At 35.3% G+C, this 22,536-nt stretch overlaps 1 protein-coding gene across 3 annotated transcripts in view; it reads right to left on the minus strand.

The window, feature by feature from the left end:
- Nucleotides 1-237: 237 nt before the first annotated feature.
- TTK (TTK protein kinase) overlaps nt 238-22,536 on the minus strand; it is a 40,852-nt gene continuing 18,553 nt past the window's right edge. The window contains exons 11-22 of one of the 3 annotated variants that reach the window (XM_055274180.2): nt 20,763-20,911; nt 16,737-16,870; nt 15,224-15,350; nt 11,709-11,801; nt 7,811-7,968; nt 7,536-7,687; nt 6,359-6,483; nt 4,966-5,046; nt 3,148-3,324; nt 2,740-2,824; nt 2,032-2,129; nt 238-655 (exon numbers count right to left, since the gene is read on the minus strand). In XM_055274180.2, the coding sequence (XP_055130155.1) occupies nt 572-655; nt 2,032-2,129; nt 2,740-2,824; nt 3,148-3,324; nt 4,966-5,046; nt 6,359-6,483; nt 7,536-7,687; nt 7,811-7,968; nt 11,709-11,801; nt 15,224-15,350; nt 16,737-16,870; nt 20,763-20,911 (1,463 nt within the window). In that variant the 3' untranslated portion in view covers nt 238-571. Of the gene's footprint in view, nt 656-2,031; nt 2,130-2,739; nt 2,825-3,147; nt 3,325-4,965; nt 5,047-6,358; nt 6,484-7,535; nt 7,688-7,810; nt 7,969-11,708; nt 11,802-15,223; nt 15,351-16,736; nt 16,874-20,762; nt 20,912-22,536 lie in introns of all 3 variants that reach the window. The other 2 variants (XM_055274179.2, XM_055274181.2) reach the window with 2 other exon arrangements.

The following is a 22,536-nucleotide window of genomic DNA, read 5'->3' on the forward strand; positions in this document are numbered from 1 at the left end:
ACAACAGATGTTATGAAGAATATCTGAAAGAGCCAAGTTCAGTCCTAAAATTATAGACTGTTATCCGTGCCAGAAATAATTAGGAAGTCTATTTTGGAATTCAAACCCTTCAGGATTTGTTTTTCAAAGTTCATTTACTAAGGTCTAGTCTCACATCTTCCCTAATCTACTTTTTACCATTAAGAATTTTGCTGCCATGCCAACGATACATTTGCTTAAAGACAACAACCTTACAACTTTGAAATGTTAGTGTCATTTTTATGCCACAAAACTTTATTGACAAAGTTTTTTAGAATATACTTGCTATCCACCCACTATTCCAAGAGTGAAATGATGTCAAGTAGATTACACAAGAGCATAAAACAGAGAAAACAAGTCTACAATATATACAGTGCCATTAAGTGGTTGCTATTTTTACAGTTTTCTTTTAAAGATAATCTACTGAATTTTTTTTGCTGGTAACACTTGAGAGAGATGTTGTCTTCAAATGTAGATTTCCACAGGGATTCAAGAGTATAACAGTCAAGTATATTTTATAGGTGGTATTTGACAATTTACGAGTAACTGCAAATCATTTTTTTCCCCTTTTTTTTTCAAAAGTCTTGGATGATGAAGAATTATGACTTTCACCACCACTATAGTGTTCATATAAAGTCTGAAATTAAAAAACACAAATCTTTTAATTTTTTAGTTCAATGTACTATCACATTAGTAGATGTATTTTGATGTATTCTAAATATAATACATTTATTTCTCTCTTGTTCTTACAATTGGGAAACTATTTTATAAGCTATTAGAGATAATAAAGAATTTTAAACACCAAGCTTGTCCTTAAGCATTACCTATCATGAGATATAACTCAATCTTTCTATGAGAGAAATATAACAGAGCTACTAATAAACATACATATGAGCCTTCAAGGCCTTCTTTATCTCTTTACTTTTTCTTAAATAAAGCCAGTCTTAGGTAAATTCCTATACAAAATGTCTTTATTAGGAAACTTTATATTCTCAGATGATAATAAACTAATAGAAGACATCACAAATTATTATATAAATATAATAATTAGATGTATATTAAAATCCATGTATTTAAAAATGATTTAAGACTCAGCTAACATCTAACTTATGAAGATGGCAGACATCTTTGCCCTCAAGGAACATACAACTTCAGTTATAAAAATAATCCACCTCAATTATAGCTATAAGAGGCTTTGAACAATACATTAGTATAAATTTAAAACATGGAGATACAAAATACAGAGCAATTACAAAACAAATTTGGTCCACCTTTAATTACTAATTGATTTAGCCATGGTACCTCATATCATGTAAATGCAAATATAGTGAATGTACAGTAAATTCCTTCAGAAATGTATTCAAGTTCTTGGCAACTTAGATGGACTTTATATGTATCCAGAGAGCTACGAGTATGGATAGTTTAGGTTCCCATAATTTTATGATAACGTTGTAACTGAAATATATAATTAGTAACTGCTTGTTGGCTAAACCAGTCGGTCAATAAGCATTCACAGGGTTCTAGAAATAACTAGATGTTTGAAAAATCATGGTATAGACATAAATGGACATTGGGAAGCTAAAAAGCTTGAGACTTGTTCTTTGAGAATTGTGTTGACTGCTGTGTACAGCTTCAAAAAAGCCATTACATGTAATGTCTCTAAGGAAAAAACTGGCTGAAAGGAATGAATTCAAAAGCTGTGTTAATAATGGTGCTGAATTAAAAGATACATTATATTCCTATATTAAATGTATTCCAGTTGAGACCTGACAGCAATCTTTTGAATGCACCTATGTGATGATCTACTTTGAACTGTACTGTATGCAGAAGAAGAATATAAATCAAGTAAATTCATATTTGTCAAAATGCACATGTTAAGTATCTAAATGTAGAAACATGTTTCATAACTGATCTGATGACTGGACCAACTTTTCTTCAGACTACCTGTTTCCTTAAGTGTTGAATTCACTATATAAAACAGTTAAAATTAATATAAAGAATAGACATACTTACTTTAGCAGCTTTCAAAATGGAATTAGGAGAATTCAGACCAACAAGTTGGCCCAGAACATATTTCATTTCTTCAGTGGTTCCCTTGGCCATTTGGTTACCTATAAAATAAATCAATAATACACTAGTACCAATAAGAAAAATATAAGTCCATTATAAATACACATTTTGTTTAACAGCACAAGTGATATTCTTGTAATTTATCACTGATTATAACCCGTTATCTCGAATAAGTAAACATAAATACTGGAAGTAAAGAAAAAAAAATTTACTTTAGGCCGGGCACGGTGGCTCACGCTTGTAATCCCAGCACTTTGGGAGGCCGAGGCGGGCGGATCACGAGGTCAGGAGATTGAGACCACGGTGAAACCCCGTCTCTACTAAAAATACAAAAAATTAGCTGGGCGTGGTGGCGGGCGCCTGTAGTCCCAGCTACTCAGAGAGGCTGAGGCAGGAGAATGGCGTGAACCTGGGAGGCAGAGCTTGCAGTGAGCCAAGATTGCGCCACTGCACTCCAGCCTGGGTGACACAGAGCGAGACTCTGTCTCAAAAAAAAAAAAAAATTTACTATTTATAATAATGGAACTTCCTTAAGGAAAAAGGCAGGCTGACAAAGGGTAGCCAATTTAGATTCTGTCTTTGTTATATTAATAGGTAACAGACTGTTTATATTACCAACTAGTAATAAACAAATTTTTAAAAAAGTGGTACCTGGATGAGTTTGAATTTGAACATATGGATGAGCCAGGAGCTCAGGAATGGATATCCTCTGTTTTGGGTCCCTTTTTAAACAACACTATTAAAACAAAGATATTTTAAAAGAAAAACAAAGCAGGTTTTCATATATGATATTGATAAAGTATTTTTCCAGATTACATTATATTATAAAAGTTGCTTTTTAGATATCCCACTCAAGTAATGACAAGATTATTTCTCCTAAGGCACTTCTGCAAAATCTCCAAATATTTACAAGCTTTAAAACATCTTCAAAGTAAAAAAACTAAAATTCAGTTAGTAATTCTTTTGAATAGAACAGTTATATCTAAGCCAGTTACATAATTCCAATTATTTCAACTCTTTCTTTTAAGTAAATAATTAGTTACATGAAATTAATATTACCTTTAACACATCTTGAAGATCTTTCTCTGGAATATCGGGAAATTCAATTTCATGATTAGGATCAATTATGGCATGCAATTTAGAAATCTGATTAATTATCTGCTGAAATGGTGTTTTCCCATAAGTCATATAGTACAAAATACATCCTAAGGACCAAACATCACTTTTGGGGCTTATCTAAGAAAAAAACAAACAAACACAAAAAAGTTGCTGTTATTTTCATATAAAATGGAAAAACATATACATTAAATATATATATTTAAAATCATAATTAAATCTCAATGAATGTGTACTACATTATGTTAACATGACAAAACATCTTTTTCTAGTTTTCATTTCAGTTGGCTATTCCATCAGAAGATATGAGCTTTACTTTAAATCTTTCTATAACCTCAAATTAAAATATTTCAATTAAGACAAAGTATTAAATTCTTCCCAACTTGTGAAAATACAAAACTAAAAAATGTAAGTTTTTACTTGTTTTCCCCAGAATTATTGGATTATAATAAATTTTTATATAAGTACAAAGCATGTATACAGTTTCAAAGGTTGTTGAAATTATGCAACCCTTCAGACAAGACCATTGGAAATAATAAATAAGCAATACAACTTTAAACCCAAGCGCGTATACTATAGAACTATGCTGAGCTTGTGTCCAAAATCCTCAAGTATTTACAAGCTTTAAAACATCTTCAAAGTAAAAAACTAATTCAGTTAGCAATTCTTTTAAATAAATAGTTATATCTAAGCCAGTTACACAATTCCAATCATTTAAGCTATTTCAAGTAAATAATTAGTTATATGAAATTAATATTACCTTTAACATATCTTGAAGATGCGTTACTAACTGGTAATGCTATGTGTCTGTTTCCTCACCTCTGATATAGAAATTATAAAAGTACATTGTCATGGGCATTAAATGATAAACCATAAATATGGTTAATCATAGAGAAAAGTTTCTGGTTATCGTAAGTACTCCAGTTGTAAAGCAAATGAAAATAGAATTGATAAATGAAGTCAGGAACTGCTTATTTAAGAAGAACAAAACCACAGAAAGTCTAATAGAAACACAAGAAATTTAAGTTTTAGAACAGTGGAGGCTAAACAAATACAAAAAGAATTTTATGAAAACATTTGGCAAAATTGTATGCCAGTTATTTGAAAAACACTTAAAAGCCAGATTTTCTAAGGAGGCAAATATAATTTAGTAAATAAAAACACATTTATCAAGCAATGATTCTGAGCTGGATAAATGTACTAAGTACTTTACATATTCTTTCCCATTTAATCCTCAATGTATTTTACAATAGGCACTGTCTATAGTCACAATTTGGAGACAGGGAAACTAGGCAAGTCACTTGGCCAAAGACAGTTGTTAGTGAAGAGGCAGATCTATGACTTGAATGAATGCAGGTCCCTGGGACAACGTGTGCTTGCACCCACTTGGTTACACTAATGTAGAGAAAGAAGGGTTAGCCGGGGAGCCCAAAGCATCACAGTAGGCAAAAGGAGCCCCGGACAAAAGGCACTCATGAGGCTAACACAAACTCATCGAGGTAGTGAGATAAAGTCAGTGGAAAAGTAGCCAGTGGCAGGCCAGAAAACACTTACATTCTCCAGCTGTACTTGGAAATGTAGAATTCACAAATGAATAAGTGGTGAAAAATAATAAGAATTGGAAATGAAAAAAACCAGCAATGTCTCTGTAATGGCCTAAAAAGTTTTAGAACTTAAATTGTTATCTGGTAAGTTTAATCAGAAAACAGTGCATTCCCTACTGTTGCCAGATAACTGTGATGTAAATAATCTTTTCAGTACCTTTGACTTAGATTTCCCATTCTCTCTGGAGGAAGACATATCTTTGATTGCTTCTGGTGGCATATAATTAACTGTGCCAACCTATATGCCAAGTCAGAGAAAACACAAATCAATGAAAATGTTTCATTCTGCTTTAGATCCTTAAAAATACAAATGCCAGATCCTTGGAAACTTGGGTAATTATAAATTTCAATGATATCCTTGCAAGCTTCAAATAATTGCTGACAATGTTAAGATATATATATCAAATTTCTTCACAATTGCAGCAAAATGAGTTGGGTTCATAATCAGCAAAGTGACTCCTTTCAGAATGCTGTGCTTTTTCTATGATTATAGTGGACAACTAGTAAAGTCTGCCCTAAAAACTCTCCAGGCTAAAATCCTATTAATGGCCATAAACTTTGAGGCCATTGAGGGACTTACCATTCGTTCTGTGTTGTAACATACTCAACTTTAAAAAAATATATTTTTTAAATAAGCCAACCAATATATAAATAAAAAGACCATCTAGCTTTGTCTCACAGTAGTCCTCTGAGTTTCTGCAGTAGGATATGTCAACCTTACAATGAACTCATTTTCTTCTAAAATAAATGGTTTGCTTTAAACACAGAATATATCTGCTTCAGGGCCTTGACATGGAAGATACTGTGAAGCTGATTTACAACTCATTGTTCTGCCACACTTTTGATATAAAGAGACATGACTGTCAAATAGGGCATGTCGTTCATCATTCCTCCTAACAAAGTCCATTTTACTCCTGGGATTAAGGTGGACTCACATCAAAAATCTGTAAACATGGAACATATCATCTTGGCTCCAAGCAAGAATATCTTTTATATATACTTTGGTGCCATTGCTTTAGTTTTTATAGAACAACTTCATTAAGTTTGCTGTTGCAATATCTATTATAAAAATGTTGCTTATAATACGTATGGCATTTGCAATATGAAGGCCCACTTAAGAATTTTTTTTCCAATTTCGGTGATAGGAAAAGGTCTGCTTCTCTAGAAGAATAAAAATAATTTTACCTCATAGACAATGAAAAACATGTAACTGCAACTCCCTCTTTGCTACAAGGAAACTCTGAGCCAAATTTTCAGGTCAGTTTTTGATCATGATCAAGTGATTTCCAAGGAAGATATTACACTGTTTCTCTGCTTCAGCTATAGGAAAACCATTCATAAATGCTGGAGATATTACTGTTTGATCTTGACTTTCTGTTCTAAATTATAATGATCATGGCTTATATTTTTAAATCTATTCTTATTAAAAGACTTCAAATCCTTTGAAGAATGAGGTGATTAAAAATATAACACTCATTTGCAATATAATACTTCATAGGTAAAAAAAGAATTGAACTCTACTGTGAGAGAACCAACATTAAAAGCCTTACCTGAGAATCTTTAACAATACTTGTTGTATCTGGTTGCATTTGGTTTGCGATCCCAAAATCAATCAGCTTTAGCATTCCATCAACTATCAGAAAGTTAGCTGGTTTAAGATCACTGTGAACAATGCCTTTAAAATAAAAATCCACTGTAATATTAAACAATGCAAAACATTCTAAGGACCAAAAAATTCACAGTCTACAGGTCAAGCTGTATCTATTCCTTCAATTAGTGAATCCAATTCAATAAATTTTTTTATATATTCTGCAAACATTTACATAGCACTTGTTATGTGTCAGGCACTGTTCTAAGTTCATTGTTTATACAGTACTGAATCATTTAATCTTCACAACAATGCTGAAGTATTATCATCATCCCCACTGTAAGGCAAGGAAGCTAAGGCAATGAGTTTAACCTGTACAAGGTCACACAGCCTAAGTGACAGTGTCATGAGTTGAAGCCAGACAGTCTGGCTTCAGAATCTATCCTCTTAACCACTATGATTCACCGCCCACTAGAGAGCATCATAAATTATACTGCCAGACAGTAAGACCCTAATGCTCCTGACATCTCCACCCCTATAGCCTGATCTGGATCACTGGTGAATTATCCTTTAACTTATAGAGAGATATAAGGAGGAGATAAATTACAATTAACTAGGGTAACAGTTATTAAGAACAAAAAAATATATAGGATAAGGTAAAGGCAGAGAAAAACCCTAAAAAGAACCAAGGACAAGTAAAAACCAACCCAGAAGGTAGGCCTAACAGTAAAAAACAAACAAACAAAAAAACCAACTTCTCACAAAGGGCATACAATACAAAATGATTAGGAGAATGAGTAAAGTAAACATCTCATATTTTTAGGATGCCTGAACCCCAAAGTCTTAGACTTGCTATAATCCAAGTATTTGGAGATAAGGATGACAGACTACGTTAATACTGAGAAAAATACATTTTGTATTACAGATGTGGGAACTTGAGTTCATGTCCTATATCCTTTGGGTTAACAGTGTTTTAAGAAATGGTTTTGTTCCTTTATCTTTACGTAAACTTCTAATTATTTAGTTCATCTTGTTAAAGATACCAGTAACCAATGCCTTAAAATTATAGGTATATTTCTCTAAGATGACACTATTAACAAATATTTTAACCTTACAAATATAAAAAAACTGTTAAATACCATGTTGATGGATTGTGTGAACTGCCTCTAACATATTTTTCCAGTAACTCTTGCGTTCCCATGGATCAATGGATTTTTTCTTTTTAAGCCAACTATTAAGATCAATATTTCCACACTCCATTACCATGTAGATATACTGGTCCGTGATTTCACTGCAATTAAACAAATAAAAGCAACAAAACAATAAATGGCTAGGTTATATTAAAGTTTACTAAATATTTATCTGAAGAATTATGGCAGAAAGTTTTCTTTTTAAATTTAAAAACAATTCTTACTAATCATAAAGTCGGATGATCTTATCACTGTGTTGTTGTAGTTTATTCAAATAAGCTATTTCGTTCCGGTAACTATCAAGAGTTTGGTTATCTGCTTCTTCTAAGTTCACATATTTTATAGCATATATCTGTTTCTTTTCATTCAACACCTGAAATACCTACAGAGTAGAACAAAGAGAAGTTTAGAATATACTATTTATACCCTATCACAAAATGATTCTAAATTTATTAGAATTTTAGGTTGAGAAAATTATTTTTTTTTTTTTGAGACGGAGTCTCGCTCTGTCGCCCAGGCTGGAGTGCAGTGGCGCGATCTTGGCTCACTGCAAGCTCCGCCTCCCGCCTCCCGGGTTCCCGCCATTCTCCTGCCTCAGCCTCCCGAGTAGCTGGGACAACAGGCGCCCGCCACCATGCCCGGCTAATTTTTTGTATTTTTAGTAGAGATGGGGTTTCACCGTGTTAGCCAGGATGGTCTCGATCTCCTGACCTCATGATCCGCCCACCTCGGCCTCCCAAAGTGCTGGGATTACAGGCGTGAGCCACTGCGCCTGGCCCAGGTTGAGAAAATTCTAAAGGAAATACTGACATGAACAATTAAAAGTTTCTGGGCCTATTTTGAGTGCAGAAGGAAGACAAATAATTCTGATAGCAGGTAACAGTCCATTCCCAACGACCTATAATGATGGGCATTCAATAATTTAAAGGTATAAATCTAAAGTTTCTATATCAACATGTAAGAAAAGTTTAAATTTCATATATATAACAATCTGTTGGATGCCCTAAACAGGGAAACAGCATAAAGAAAAAGACATTCCAAAATGTTAAGGACAAGCCTGGTGCAGTAGTTTGCTCCTTTAATGCCAACTACTCAGAAGGCTGAGGTGGGACAATTGCTTGAGCCCAGGAATCTGAGTCCAGCCTCGGCAAAATAGTGAGACACTGTCTCAAGGAAAAATTAAAAAATTAAGGATGACTAAAGGCTATGATATAGAGTCAATTCAATTCACAGATGTTGTTTTCTCTATTGTGCCTAGATTTAGCAATTTTTGCATGAATGAGTTTATTATTGCCCCCACTGTCTCTGCCCTGGCAAAACTCTTACAATCTGGTTTAGGTAAGCCTTATTTCAATTTCATAGAGATAGTGTCAGAGTTATGATTTGTTAGTTTTATGGGAAGTTACCAGTGTCTTGACCATTCTCATTACCCCATGACTGTTCTAGGTACTCTCAATAGTCTCCTTAAAAGTTGGTCACTGCCTAAACTCTGAAACAGGCAAAGCATAAAGGCTATTAGTTTCATAACGCACGTTACTTTCTTCGAGGCATTTGAGTTTTTCAACTCTATCATAATTAACTTAAATGATAATTTAATTGAATTCAGAAAATATGGGTCAGCCATTGCTTTATCACTTGGCCCTTGACTTAAGGAAGCTTACACTTTCATTATACTCCAAGGAAAAAAATGTTAAAATGCCATTAAGACTACTCTACATTCTCTGAAAACATACCACTAAATAAATACCTCTATTAAGTGTCAATACCTTGATACTACTAAAATATAGCCAAATAACAAATAAATAATAAATATTAACCAAGTAATTTCTATGAAAGCAATTAAATTAGGTAATTCAAATAGGTTGATAAAAGGAAGTGAATAATGAAACCAATATTTATTGAAGAGTTGATACACATGGTAATGCACATACCTTATTTTTAGTAAGTTAATAAGACGGCCTTATGCAAGTCTAATTATTGTGAGTGGGATTAGGAAATTATAGTAAAACTTAAAATGAGTCCAACAGTGTTTGTTTAATGTGTCATCCTTAACAACTTATAATAGCAAAAGAGCTAAGGACAGACAGTTTACTCAATTCAACTAATAAATTCAATCCCTATCTGTTCTAGGTACTGTTCTGGATACAGGGGCTAATATCACTGAGCAAATCAGAAAAACATCCCTATCTTCATGGACCTCACATTCAAGTGCAGGGGGACACAAACAACAAACCAAATAGGTAAATTACAGAACATGTTAGAAGGTAAGATAAAAACAAACCAGGGGGGAATGGAGAACACTGGTGATTGAAAGGTGGGAGTTGCAGTTTTAGAGTGTGGGCAAGGAAGGCCTAACTCAGAAGACACATGAGGATATCTAGAGGAAAATAGGATGTCATGTTAAAATAGGCCAGGAGGAACTGAAATAAGCTAAATACAGAAAGACAAATACCTCATGTTCTCACTTATATGTGAAATCTAAAAATTAAACTCATAGAGCAGAGCTCATACCACCTTTGACAATGGTGGTCACCAAAGGCTGGAGGTTGAGGGAAATGGGGAGATGTTGGTGAAGGGATACAAAGCCTCAAATAGGAGAAACAAGTTTGATTTTTTTTAGATGATTAGCATAACATGCTGAAAATAATAATTGGATATTATACATTTCAATATTGCAGAGAGTCAATTGCTAATGTTCTCATTACACACAAAAAATTGAGGTAATAGATGTTAATTAGCTTAATCACTTCATATTGTATTAAAAAAGCTAATACCACCTTGTACCCCATAAAAATATACAGCTATAATTTGTCAATATACGATTTAAAAAAATAGACCAGAAGGGCAAGGACTGAGTCAATGAAATCCTTTAGGAGGCTATTAAAGTAATTTAGGTGAAAATACAAAAGTTGCCTTGACCAAAATAATAATGCTGGAGATGATGAGAAATAGATTCTGGAGACACTTTGAAGTAGAACTAACAAGATTTGCTGATTGGCTAGATGTGTGTATGAGAGTAAGAGGCACCAATTTTTTGGTAAATCAGTTGGAAGAACAAAGCTGCCATTTACTCAAAAGGGAAAAGCTATGGAGCAAGAGTTGTGTTTGGACATACTGTTTTAAATGCCTGGTAGACACTAAGAAGCGACATTGAATAGTCAAGTTGAATATACAAGTCTGGAATTCAAAGGAGAGGTATGAGCTGGAAATACAAGTTTGGGAATTGTCAGCATATACATGGTATTTGAAACCACAAGACTGAAAGAGAACACCAATGAATGAGTTTAAGAAAAAGATGAAAGAGGATTGAGGACTAAGCCCGGAGCACTGCTTCACTGAGATCAGGAACATGAGGAAGACAATAGGTATGGCCAATTTGAGAAGAGAAAAACACAAACCAAGTGTGGAAAGCTTCATTGAGAAAAAAAAATCAGTTGTCCCAAATGCCAAGTAATCCAAAATCTAAGCTAAGAATTAGATTTGGCAAAAAAAATGGACGTCATTAGTGGTCTTGATTACAGTTATTTTGGTGAGTGATGAAGGCAAAAATCTAATGGAAGTAGATTTAATTGAATGACAATTAAAGATGGTAAATTTAGATAATGCTTAAGATGCCTTCTATCCAGAGATGTAAAACAATATAAATTTAGAACTCAGGTAAATTTAGAAAATAATCTAATTCCAGAAATTCATTTGTTACTGAATTCTGTTTCTGAAATGAATAACTCAAAAGAAAACAAAATCCATTAGTAAAAATCCTTGCTGAATGATTCTAAACATATTAGCAATTTACATCACATTCTGACTGAGAAATTTCTGATTCTTTTGTGATAATACATAGTGGTCATTCGCTACCCCATGTCAATGTTTTTGTTATTAAAGGAGAAGTTTAGAAGCATAGGACATTGAAAGGAAAGGCAGGAGACTGGGAATAAGAGATCGAAAGAGGATATGTCACCTGTGAGGAGCAGTGGGAAGAGAAGGGCAGGTGTGAAGATGGCTTTTTGGCTCAAGGGCAACATGGCCCCTAGAAGTTAAGGAAAAGCAGCCCTCACAGGTAAAAAGACAAAAAAATAGAAAGTTTAAAATATTTTTATTTCTTAAATATTTTAAGATACTTACCTTGCTTGAACCTCCACTTCCTATCTGCTTTAATATGGAATAAATTCTTCCTTTAACCGAAATGCATTCATTTGCTGAAGAGGATGCTAAAACCTAAATAAGTAAAATATATAAATAAAAGTTCAATCAATATGCCTAAGAAACTAGCTTACATTTGGTACAGTCAACTGCTCCCCATTTTGAAATTATCTTAAATCTTAATTAGAAATGTTACAATATTTTTAAAAGGACTTGTTCTACTTAATCAAAGAAAAAAACCCTTAAAAAATAATGTAGACAAACTTACAAGGTCTCCCCTTTAACTGGTTTTGACTTAAGAAAATTTAAGGAGAAAAAAACCACTTAATATGCAATCTGCAAACTTACAAGCTTAAAAAAATATAAAAAATAAAATATAAAATTATATTTTTCATTTTTATTTTCTATTCTTTTTCCTTATACCTCTTTACTTACATATATACATATATACACACATAATTATATCTGTATTTTTTTTTTTTTTTGAGACAGGGTCTCACTCTGCCTCCCAGACTGGACTGCAGTGGCATGATCTCGGCTCACCGCACTCTCTGCCTCCCAGGCTCAAGCGATTCTCCTCCTCAGCCTCCCGAGTAGCTGGGATTACAGGCATGCCACTACCATCCGGCTATATCTGTATTCTTCTTTCTCATTTAGCCTTATATTAGAAAGGAAGCAATGTGCTAAGGTGCTAAGAGCTCCAAAGTCAATGAGACAAATGCAAATTTCAGCAACGTCCCTGATATGGTTTGGATCTGTCAAATTTCATGTCAAATTGTAATTCCCAGTGTTGGAGGTGGGGCCTGGTGACACATGACTGAATCATGGGGGCAGATTTCCCCCTCAGTGCTTCTCTGAGAGTTCTCAAGAGATCTGGTGGTTTAAAAGTATGTGCCATCTCCCCCCAAACTCTCTCTCTTCCTCCTGCTCCAGTCATGTGACATTTGCTCCCTTTCACCTTCTGCCATGATTGAAAGTTTCCTGAGGCCTCCCTAGAAGCCAAGCAGATTGCCGGCATCATGCCTACTGTACAGCCTGTGGAACCATTAGCCAATTCAACCTCTTTCCTTTATAGCAGTGTGAGAACTCATTAATACAGTCCCTCACTTTGTCCTGAGTGATGTTCAACAAGTTAGTTAATTTTTCAGAACCTCAGCGTCTTCCCTAGCAAACTTTCCGCTGATGTACTATACAACCAGCCCCATCATTCCTTCCTTTATATTGGAGGATCTCTCTGTGTACCTATAAATGCTTTGAACAGATGGAGTGCTGAGAGGACTTATTCTGAGCTGATAAAGAAGTTGAAACAAAAAGAGCTCCTGATTAGCTGATTAACCAAGTTGAAACAAGGTCTGAATAAACCTCAATTTAACTAAGGCCTGCTTTAGGTTCCAAATGGTAGAATCTCTCCTGTAATCTCCTATTTAAATAAAAAGATAAGTATTCTAATTTTTCCACCTCTAGGATTGAGATACATTGTCTATATATATTTCCTGTAACAAAGTACTGGGCTTCTAAACACGTACGTGTTGTAATTTCATCAAGGTTTCCCCACTCCTTCCTTTTATGCCTCCTCTCTCTTCTTTTCATATTTAAAACTGTGAACATTGCCAAGGGAAGAAAGCAGTTCAATGTCCTTTCTCCATGGCTGCTGACAGTTTTTAGAATAAAATAATTCTTATTTCTGATTCAACGTTAATGTGAACTCCAGTTCCCTCCACAGGACTTCCCACATCCCCCTTAATGCTAAGGGGGTTAGAGTTTCCAAAATGCAAATCAGATGATTTCACTTCCCCGCTTCAACCTCTTCCAAAGCTTCCCACCCTCTTAGGGTAAAACTTAAGAGCCCAGCAAACCTTGGGCCTCACTCCTTCCCCTTCCTGAGCTCTAGCCACACTGTGGCCTCATTTCAGTTCTCTTCTGACACTGGCCTCTTCTAGAAGGCTCCACCAAGCCCCTTTACTTGTCATCTGTGACTCGTCTTCTGGATTGCAACCCAAACAGGCCATGACACTAGTAATAGCTAAATAAATGTGTTTTGAATCAATGCATGAACAAACTTGATCATTTTTCTTTTTCCTTTGTAATATATTATATTGTTTCAATCCTCAAAACACTATCACCTCTTTCCAGTTAGTATCTACTGTCAGCTCATTGTTTTGTCCATTATTCTTTCAAATTGTGCAAATTATACATAACACAAAATTTACCACTTTAACCATTTTTGGGTACAATTCAGTGGCATTAAGTACATTCAGTATGTGATGATAAAAAAGTTCTGGTGATGGATGGTGGTGCAAATATCACCACTGAAACTCTATACCCATTAAACAGTAACTCCCCATTCCTCCTTCTCCCTTCCCTGAGAACCACTGTTCTTATTCTGTCAACTAATTTTTTTATCAGTTGATTTTTATAGTTAATTACTCATGAGTTTTTTATTGTTTTATTTAAATAACAATCGCTGCTAACATTTCTGATTTACTAAGTGTCATGCTCTGTATTAGGAGTTACATACATATTAACTAATTTAATCTCCACAACCATCCTAGGAGGTAGTTAGCTTTATTAATTTTAGATGATGAAATCGGCACAGAAAATTTAGGTAACTTGCAAAAGATCACACAGACGGTAAGTAGTGAGGCCAAGATTCATGCCCAGTGTTTCCAAGGCCCATGTTTTCTACCAGTATTAAGCTGCCGCAGGACAGTTATTAGAAACCAACTTTTGCCTCATCAGCAAAAAATCTTTCCTCTTAGTTTACAGTTATTAGTATAATACATTCTAGCAATACCTCATATTGTTATTCTGATATTTTTGAAAATTTGCATTTCCAAATTAATTATATACTAACAAACAAAATGAAGCTGCTCACTAGCAGCTGACAAAACACAACAAAAAGTAACGTTGGCCAGGCGCAGTGGCTCATGCCTGTAATCCCAGAACTTTCAGAGGCTGAGGCAGGCAGATGGCTTGAGGTCAGGAGTTTGAGACCAGCCTGAGCAACATGGTGAAACCCTGTCTCTAGTAAAAATACAAAAATTAGCCAGGTGTGGTGGTGCGTGCCTGTAATCTCAGCTACTCGGGAGGCTAAGGCACGAGAATCGCTTGAACCTGGGAAGCAGAGGTTGTAGTGAGCTGAGATCGCGCCACTGCACTCCAGCTTGTGCAACAGAGCGAGACTGTCTCAAAAAAATAAATAAATAAATAAAAATAAAAAATAAAAGGTAACCTTGATTATAAGAGAAATTTTATCCAGCTATTCAAACTGGATCCTTTGGCCTACTTATTAAGAGTAGCTTCATTAGCTTCTTCAGTAATGAACGTCTCAAAGCCACAAGGCACACTCTTATTAGGATATCAAAAAAGTTTTGTCTAGTGGAAATAAGAATGGCCAAATTCTTAAGACCTTTCTTGATAACTAGATGCTATAAAAATAAAAGCTATAAAACTGACTGTATCTTAACATATACCATCATATATAAAACTTATCGAACCTGTAAATTTTGAAGTGGAGTAGCAAGTATTTGCTGCTGTCGCTGCTGGAAACAGGCAGGTTGACCATAAGGTGTTGACAACTGACAAGCAGGTGGAAAGTCATTCTTTACAACTGGAGTTCTAAAACTAGGAAATATGTTTTTTTTTTTTATTTAAAACATTACAATTTAACAAATAAGATTCTGTTTCAGTTTCATGTATTTTAGGCTGATATAAACTTAAAAGTGTTACATCAAACAGAACCCAAGTTAGTTTTCATGATATAGCTGACATTTATTCCAGATATGCCACCACCGGATGTTTAATTTTGGGGAATTCTTTCTGAAAGTAAATATTTGTACACAGACAAGAAATCTTTGTTTGTAAGATAAAAAAGATGGCATTTAAAACACAAAGTAGTTAGGGTTATTTTATATGAATTTAGCAAACATCAGCTTATGGCCGGTCATAGATTTTGAGTGTTTTTTTAAACAATAATGTTCTATAATGGCTTGCTAGAAATATCAGAAAGCCAATTACATCAGAGGAGTTCGGCCTTTGAGCTTAAATCTGTCCAATATACATTTGTGCTTTGTTTGCCTTGTTTGCTATTAATATATCCTCAACACCTAGAACAATGCTTGGCACAAAAGAGCTCCACAAATATTTGTTAACAATAATTAACCTAATATCACAAGAAATATCTATTATCGCTATTTTAGTTAGCAATCATTCTTTAAAATATTCTACATATAATAAAATGAGGCAATATATAGCAAAACTATATTAAGTAGGTAAGAGGCTGGGTTATAAAATCTTTAAGACCAGTTCTAATTAAGATCAAGGATTACATTATGAAAATGAAACGCAAAAGACAACATGCATTTAAGCTATCCCCTACGACATTAAAGATATAGCCACTGGTTGAGGGTTATAATGTATCACATCCCTTTATTTCCTTTCTCTGAAATGTTATTCATTTTCTTTTGTAGTATCCCTTGTGTTCCCTGTCAGTCAGCACACTCATCATCAAACTTCTTCACTTATCCATCATTCCTATTCACTCAAGTACTACAACTTTGAATACCCCCAGAACTACATGAACTGTAACAACCAATCTCTTCCAGAAGCTATCACTTTCCAATTAACACCACTTATGTGAAAAAATTCATCTACTCTTTATCTGCTCTAAGAATGCTAACCTTTAAAATCTCTCTCTCAATAGAGAGATACCTGTATGGCAATACATGATTATCAAGACGTTTTACATCCTTAGAATATTTATAGGTTGTAGATACAGATTACAATATGACAGAAACTATATTCACAACCATCCTTAAAAATACGCATTATTGCAACCACTTTCCCCTTTCCATTTTATAGATGAAAACACTGATGCTAAGAAAATAATATGAAGATGGAAAGTCTTTAAATAAAAGAGCAGGATTTAATCCCAGATTTATTTGGCCCAGAAGCCCATGTTAATTCTATCATACCACCCTGCCAATCAAGCAAGGGGCCAAAAGTAATTACCAGCTCATGTAATCATCCAAGGTATTGCTGCTTGGTGTCTTACAAATAGATTTTGGGTCAAGCCATTTAGATGCTGATATTGGCGGTGACTGTTTTGAAACTGAAAAGACAGGTTGCTCAAAAGTGGTATGTTTCTGCTAAAACAAAATAAAGAACACTATGATTTAGAGTTTTTAAATTAGTTGCCTGTTCACTAGTTTTTACAAATATTATAACTTTTAAAATAAAATAATAACATATGATATACAAAAGCATACTAAAAGAGATAGGCATATATACATTTTAGATTTTCAATAATTTTTTAGCATAATTTTACTCCAAATTCTTAAGCCTAGTACATTCTGCTCAAACTGATGGCAAGTATAGGGAAGGCACACAAAACTGTTTAAAACAGAATTTAACATTCTCTTCCATCAGAGCTATTGTAACAGGTATTAAATTCTTATCATCTAAAATAGTACCGTGTTTCTGAAAATTAGCCTTTCTTTAATCAATAAAACTCTATTCCCTTCTCCTCAAATGTAGACAAATACTAATTACTTAGCAAAATGTGGAACGACAAATGCCTATCTTGTGTCCTCCATAAGAAGAGACAGAACCTATAGAAATTCTTTTTCCAAAAGCATTGTTGGGAAAAAAAAAAAAAAGAACCTGTAGGATTCATCCTGTACAAACCCCAAGCAATGATGAAGGAACATCCGCTGCAGCAGAGATCAGCAAATTACAGCCTACAGGCTCAAGCTGAATGTGGCCTGCTGCCTGCCTATTTTTGTAAACAAAATTTTATTAGAACATGGCTATGCCCATTTGTTTACATATTGTCTATGGCTTTTATTTTCATGCTCTAATGGCAGAGGTGAAAAGCTACAACAGAGCCCATCTAGCGTGGAAAGCCTGCTAACACTTTATATAAAGTTTGCTAACCCCTGCTGTAGCACATCTCAATTAAAGAGAGAACCAAGTTTTGCTTGAATACTTTTAGTAACTAAGCACTCACTAGTCTACAGAAGTTCACTTCAATTTCAGGACAGCTTTAGTTATTAGAAAATATTTGCAGATAATTTGGATTATATTGGTTTATCTATTATAATTTCAACACACTGGTCCTCATTACGCACTTGAGAATTACAATGGCTAAATCTATCCTACTTTCTACATTTCAGTCTTGGCCAAGAAGTTTTTTTTCCAGGATAAATTTTCCCTCTTATTTAAGACTTTGTGTGTCTGTGCTCTCGTGCAAGCACGCACATATTTTAAGATTAGTGGTAAAGATGTTACTGAGCAACTGCTGTAGTAAGATTAATGAACAAGGAAAATGAAAAAGATCATGATCACAGAGTGGAACGTTAGCATTTGCGATTTTGGAGGTCAGAATTGAGGATATAAGGAGTAGGTGGCTAAAGTAAAATTAAGGAAATGGTCATGAGATATGAAGTTAGAAAAATGAAGGCCAGCTGTAGGACTGGTAATACACAGGGGTGTAGAAGCCAACAAAAACAATGACAATTGTTGGGATCTGGTTGATCCAGAGCCTTATATCTTCAAGGAATGATGGGGAGTTACCAGGACATTCAGAGATGAGAGTAAGTCAGAAGTATCAAAAGAGCAGGCCTTTTGCAAGAAAGAGGAAGAAATGGTTTGGACACATAACAGACAGCACACAGCCATATGGTAAGTGAGATGTGAGACAAAAACAATCCCCCTCGAAGGGACTGCTGGACAAGCAGTATCCACAAGAAACTGCCTAGATTCTATACTTTTTCTTTCTACGTGTACTATTCAATGGTTTTTAGCTGCACAATGGTTCACAGCTGTGCAACCATCACCACTATCCAATTTTAGAATATTTTCGTCTTCTAAAAAGAAACCTCATACCCATTAGCAATCACTCCCCACTCCCCACTGCTCCCAGCCCCTGGCAACCACTAATCTACTTTCCACCTCTATGGATTTGCCTATTCTGACCATTTTATCTAAATGAGATCATAAAATATATGGGCTTTTGTGCTGAGCTTCTTTCACTTAGCATGCTGTAAATGTTCACTTATGTTGTAACATATACTAGTACTTCATTACTGTTTATTGTTGATTAACATTCCATTGTATGGATGTACCACATTTTGTTTATCCATTCATCGGTTGGATATTTTGTTATTTCCACTTTTTGGCAATTATGAAAATGCTGCTATGAATATTTATGTACAAATATTTGTGTGGATATATGTTTTCAATTCTCTTAACTACAAACCTAGGAGTGGAATTACTGGATCATATAAAGGTACGTTTAACCTTTTGAAGAACTCCCAGACTGTTATACAAAGTGACTGCACCATTTTACATTCCCACTAGCAGCATAAGAAGATTCTAAAATTCTCCAGATCCTCACCAACACTTGTTATTGTCTCTTTAATTACAGCCAACCTAGTGGGTGTGAAGTAGTATCTAATTATGGTTTTGCTTTGCATTTCTTTAATAATCCATATGGTTTTCAGTTCCCTTACAATCCTATTAGTGTACAATTTTCAAATAGAAAAAAAAGAGGAGATGCTTGTTTGATACAATCTATGACTCAACCTGTCAGGATCCTTATCATCTAGTATTTGTTATCTACATCTACTACTTAAGAGATCTTACTATGACAAGATTTACCTTTCTCACTTTTATTTTCTCATGAGTATATAAGGAGTTTTCCAGAGACTGTATGACATGTAATAATGAAATACATACAAAAGCAGACATAAGAATCTAGTCTTCTGTTAAGCCAACCATTAGATTTGTAAAAACTGTAAAAGAATGCTACCCTTCTCACTGTAGTTATTTTGTTTCAGAAAATACAACGTTTTTCATAATAGTACATTTATATTCACATGAGTTAATCAGTTATCTTATTTCTTTTTATTTTTTTTGAGACGGAGCCTCGTTCTGTTGCCCAGGCTGGAGTGCAGTGGCGTGGTATCTGCTCACTGCAAGCTCCGCCTCCTGGGTTCACACCATTCTCCTGCCTCAGCCTCCTGAGTAGCTGAGACTACAGGCGCCTGCCACCACGCCCGGCTAATTTTTTGTATTTTTAGTAGAGATGGGGTTTCGCCGTGTTAGCCAGGATGGTCTTGATCTCCTGACCTCGTGATCCGCCTGCCTTGGCCTCCCAAAGTGCTGGGATTACAGGCGTGAGCCATCGCGCCCAGCCCTCAGTTATTTTTAATAAATTAATAAACATTTTTAAAAAGTTTCTTGGCTTTACTTCCTAATATAGTAAATAGAGATAAATATAATCAACATAAACAAAAGCTCTTTAGGGGCATTGGTAATTAAGAGTATAAAAGACCAAATGTTTGAGAACCACTGAATTAATAAAGCCTTTACTGTATTTACTATAAGTCACTGAAAAGAAATGGTAAGGAAACTATGGCCATGAATTGCAGCTATAGCTCTTTAGTATCCTACTTGATCATTCCTTCTGAAAATCCACCAGGAATGATGTCTCAGTATGTTACAAATTCATGTACATTGTCTAGGCTATATTTTTCTATTTTTATCAATGAGTATGACCATAGGAAACTGTTAAGTGCTTGGGACAGCACTGCGCTAGTTCAGAGATCAGCACACAGTTTTCTGCAAAGGACCAGAGAGTAAACATTTTAAACTTTGCAGGCCAGGTGGTCTCTAATACAACTAACCAACTCTGTTCTTATAATGCAAAAGCAGCCATAGACATTAAATGAATGAGTGTGTCAGTGTTCCAATAAATATTTACACAATCAGGCTAGGAACTAGATTCGGCCCATAGCACCAGTCTATCGGCAAGCTAGATACACTATTGAAGATAGAAAACAGTTTAGCCTGACTTACTGAACGTATGACTGCTACCGATCACCACTTTATAAATGATAAAAAAAAAACCTTTAAATAAACTATTCTACTATATATCATACACATTTAATAAAAGAAAACATTTAATATGATCATCAACCTTCAGAAATGCATTATGAACAAAACAGCAATGTTGTACTTTAGTGGAAAAGTTACCTCTGTATTAACCTTACGGGCTAATTCTGGAATCTGCCACTGATTTGAAGATGCAGCAGGATTCTGGTTAATACACTCTGACTTTCTCTTAGATTGCCACTGCTTCTGGTTACTCTCTGGAACCTCTGGTTCTTGATACTCTTTAGTTTCTGAAATTGTATTTGTTGTCATTAAAAAGCAAGAATATTTGATCATAATAAACTAAGCCTAAACAACAGAACATATTACAAACTATATATTTAGTTCTTAAAAACAATCTAGGAGGGAGAGAAACTAAAAGCTTTAAGCCAGCTACTTAACAATTTGCTTTTAGCAAGTCAATTTCACAAAGTTGCACTACAGTCATCTTCTTAAATTGTTACTAAGAACGTTGTCAGAGACCCTGCCACATTTAAATGCTTCTTTACCGATAAATAAGTAAAAATTTAAAAACATATAGATGTTATAAAGTCTTACTAATAGAGAAGCTAATTCATCACTTTTCATAGACGGAGTATCCAACCCTCAAAATGCAGTTTAGAACATTTTTTTTCCTTTTTGCTTTCAGCCTGGAAGCCCTACTTTGAAACTCTTAGTTTCTCCCTTTCCCACCAGGCATGTCCATGAACAGTGTTCACTTATCTAATTATGTACTTGCTTAGAAATTTCAGGGGCCAGTTTTGAAACAAACCAAGCAGAGATGGAGTTGCAGACTCCTCTTGCTTAGGGGGAGTTTCGAACAGTTAGCCTAGCACTACCCAGCTGAAGTCAAGATGACACAAACCATACCTCCAGATGGGCGATTACTCAATATAACTATCAGAAAAAGACATTCAGACCTGCACCACTCCTGAATCTCTTCCACACCTTTTCCTTCTTAAACCCCTTCACTCAGCCCAAAAAGTTGAAATGGTCTTTTGAGGGCATAAGCCTGGCCAGTCCCCAGCTGCTAGCATTTGATTAATAAAACTGCTTTCCTTTCACCACACCTCACTTCTCATGTTTTTGGCCTCTGTGTTGTGAACAGCCGGACCTGAGTCAGTTACACATGTGGTGCCCTGTGTGAGGAACCGTGTGTTCTGAGGGGCTCAGTCTGTACGCCTGGTTTCCAACAAGTGGAGCAATTGGCTGTGGGAGCAGGCCGACGCTCACCCACTCAGGCTACCAGGCCAAGGTAGGGGCCACTTGCAAACGCCAGCTGCTCATGGCTAGCTGACCCTGCAGCTGGGACCTTAAGGAATTCCCAGCAGCTAGGGAGACGACCCTTGTCTCAAGGATTTTTCCTTCCCTTCGTGGCATCAGCTGCTGTAACAGTTAGTGAAAGGAAAGTGGCATCTGGGAAGTCAACAGAATTCAAGGGTTGGATAAATTAACCAAGAGTGTACTGGGAAATCCTCCGTCTTAGCCATCTGCGCTTTCTAGTTATCTGCACCTAGTATAGGTCATCTATGGTGCCATTTGGGCCTCTGCCATCTGGACCCAATGCAGGTCACTCTGCAGTGCTGTCTGGGTTTGAGACAAGATCTCAGGACTTTTCTCCAGTCTCTCCTTCTTGGGGATGGGTTTGGAGTGCTCCATCTGCATTGGATCCGCCTGTATTTGTGTCTCTGTTTAGCGTTATCCCTCTCTCCGAGGGTGCTTTGAAACCGTCTCCGTCCCACCCAGCAAGACTAGAAAGCAGCAAGATAGGCTGCTCCTCTCCTTGCTAGGGAAGAAATGGTTTCCAACAACCTGGCCTCTGATTTTTGTCATCCTCTTTTGGACTGCAGAATATTTCTTGTATCTGCGTCAAGCT

The sequence above is a fragment of the Symphalangus syndactylus genome, chromosome 4 (assembly GCF_028878055.3).
Source record: "Symphalangus syndactylus isolate Jambi chromosome 4, NHGRI_mSymSyn1-v2.1_pri, whole genome shotgun sequence".
Classification (NCBI taxonomy): domain Eukaryota; kingdom Metazoa; phylum Chordata; class Mammalia; order Primates; family Hylobatidae; genus Symphalangus; species Symphalangus syndactylus.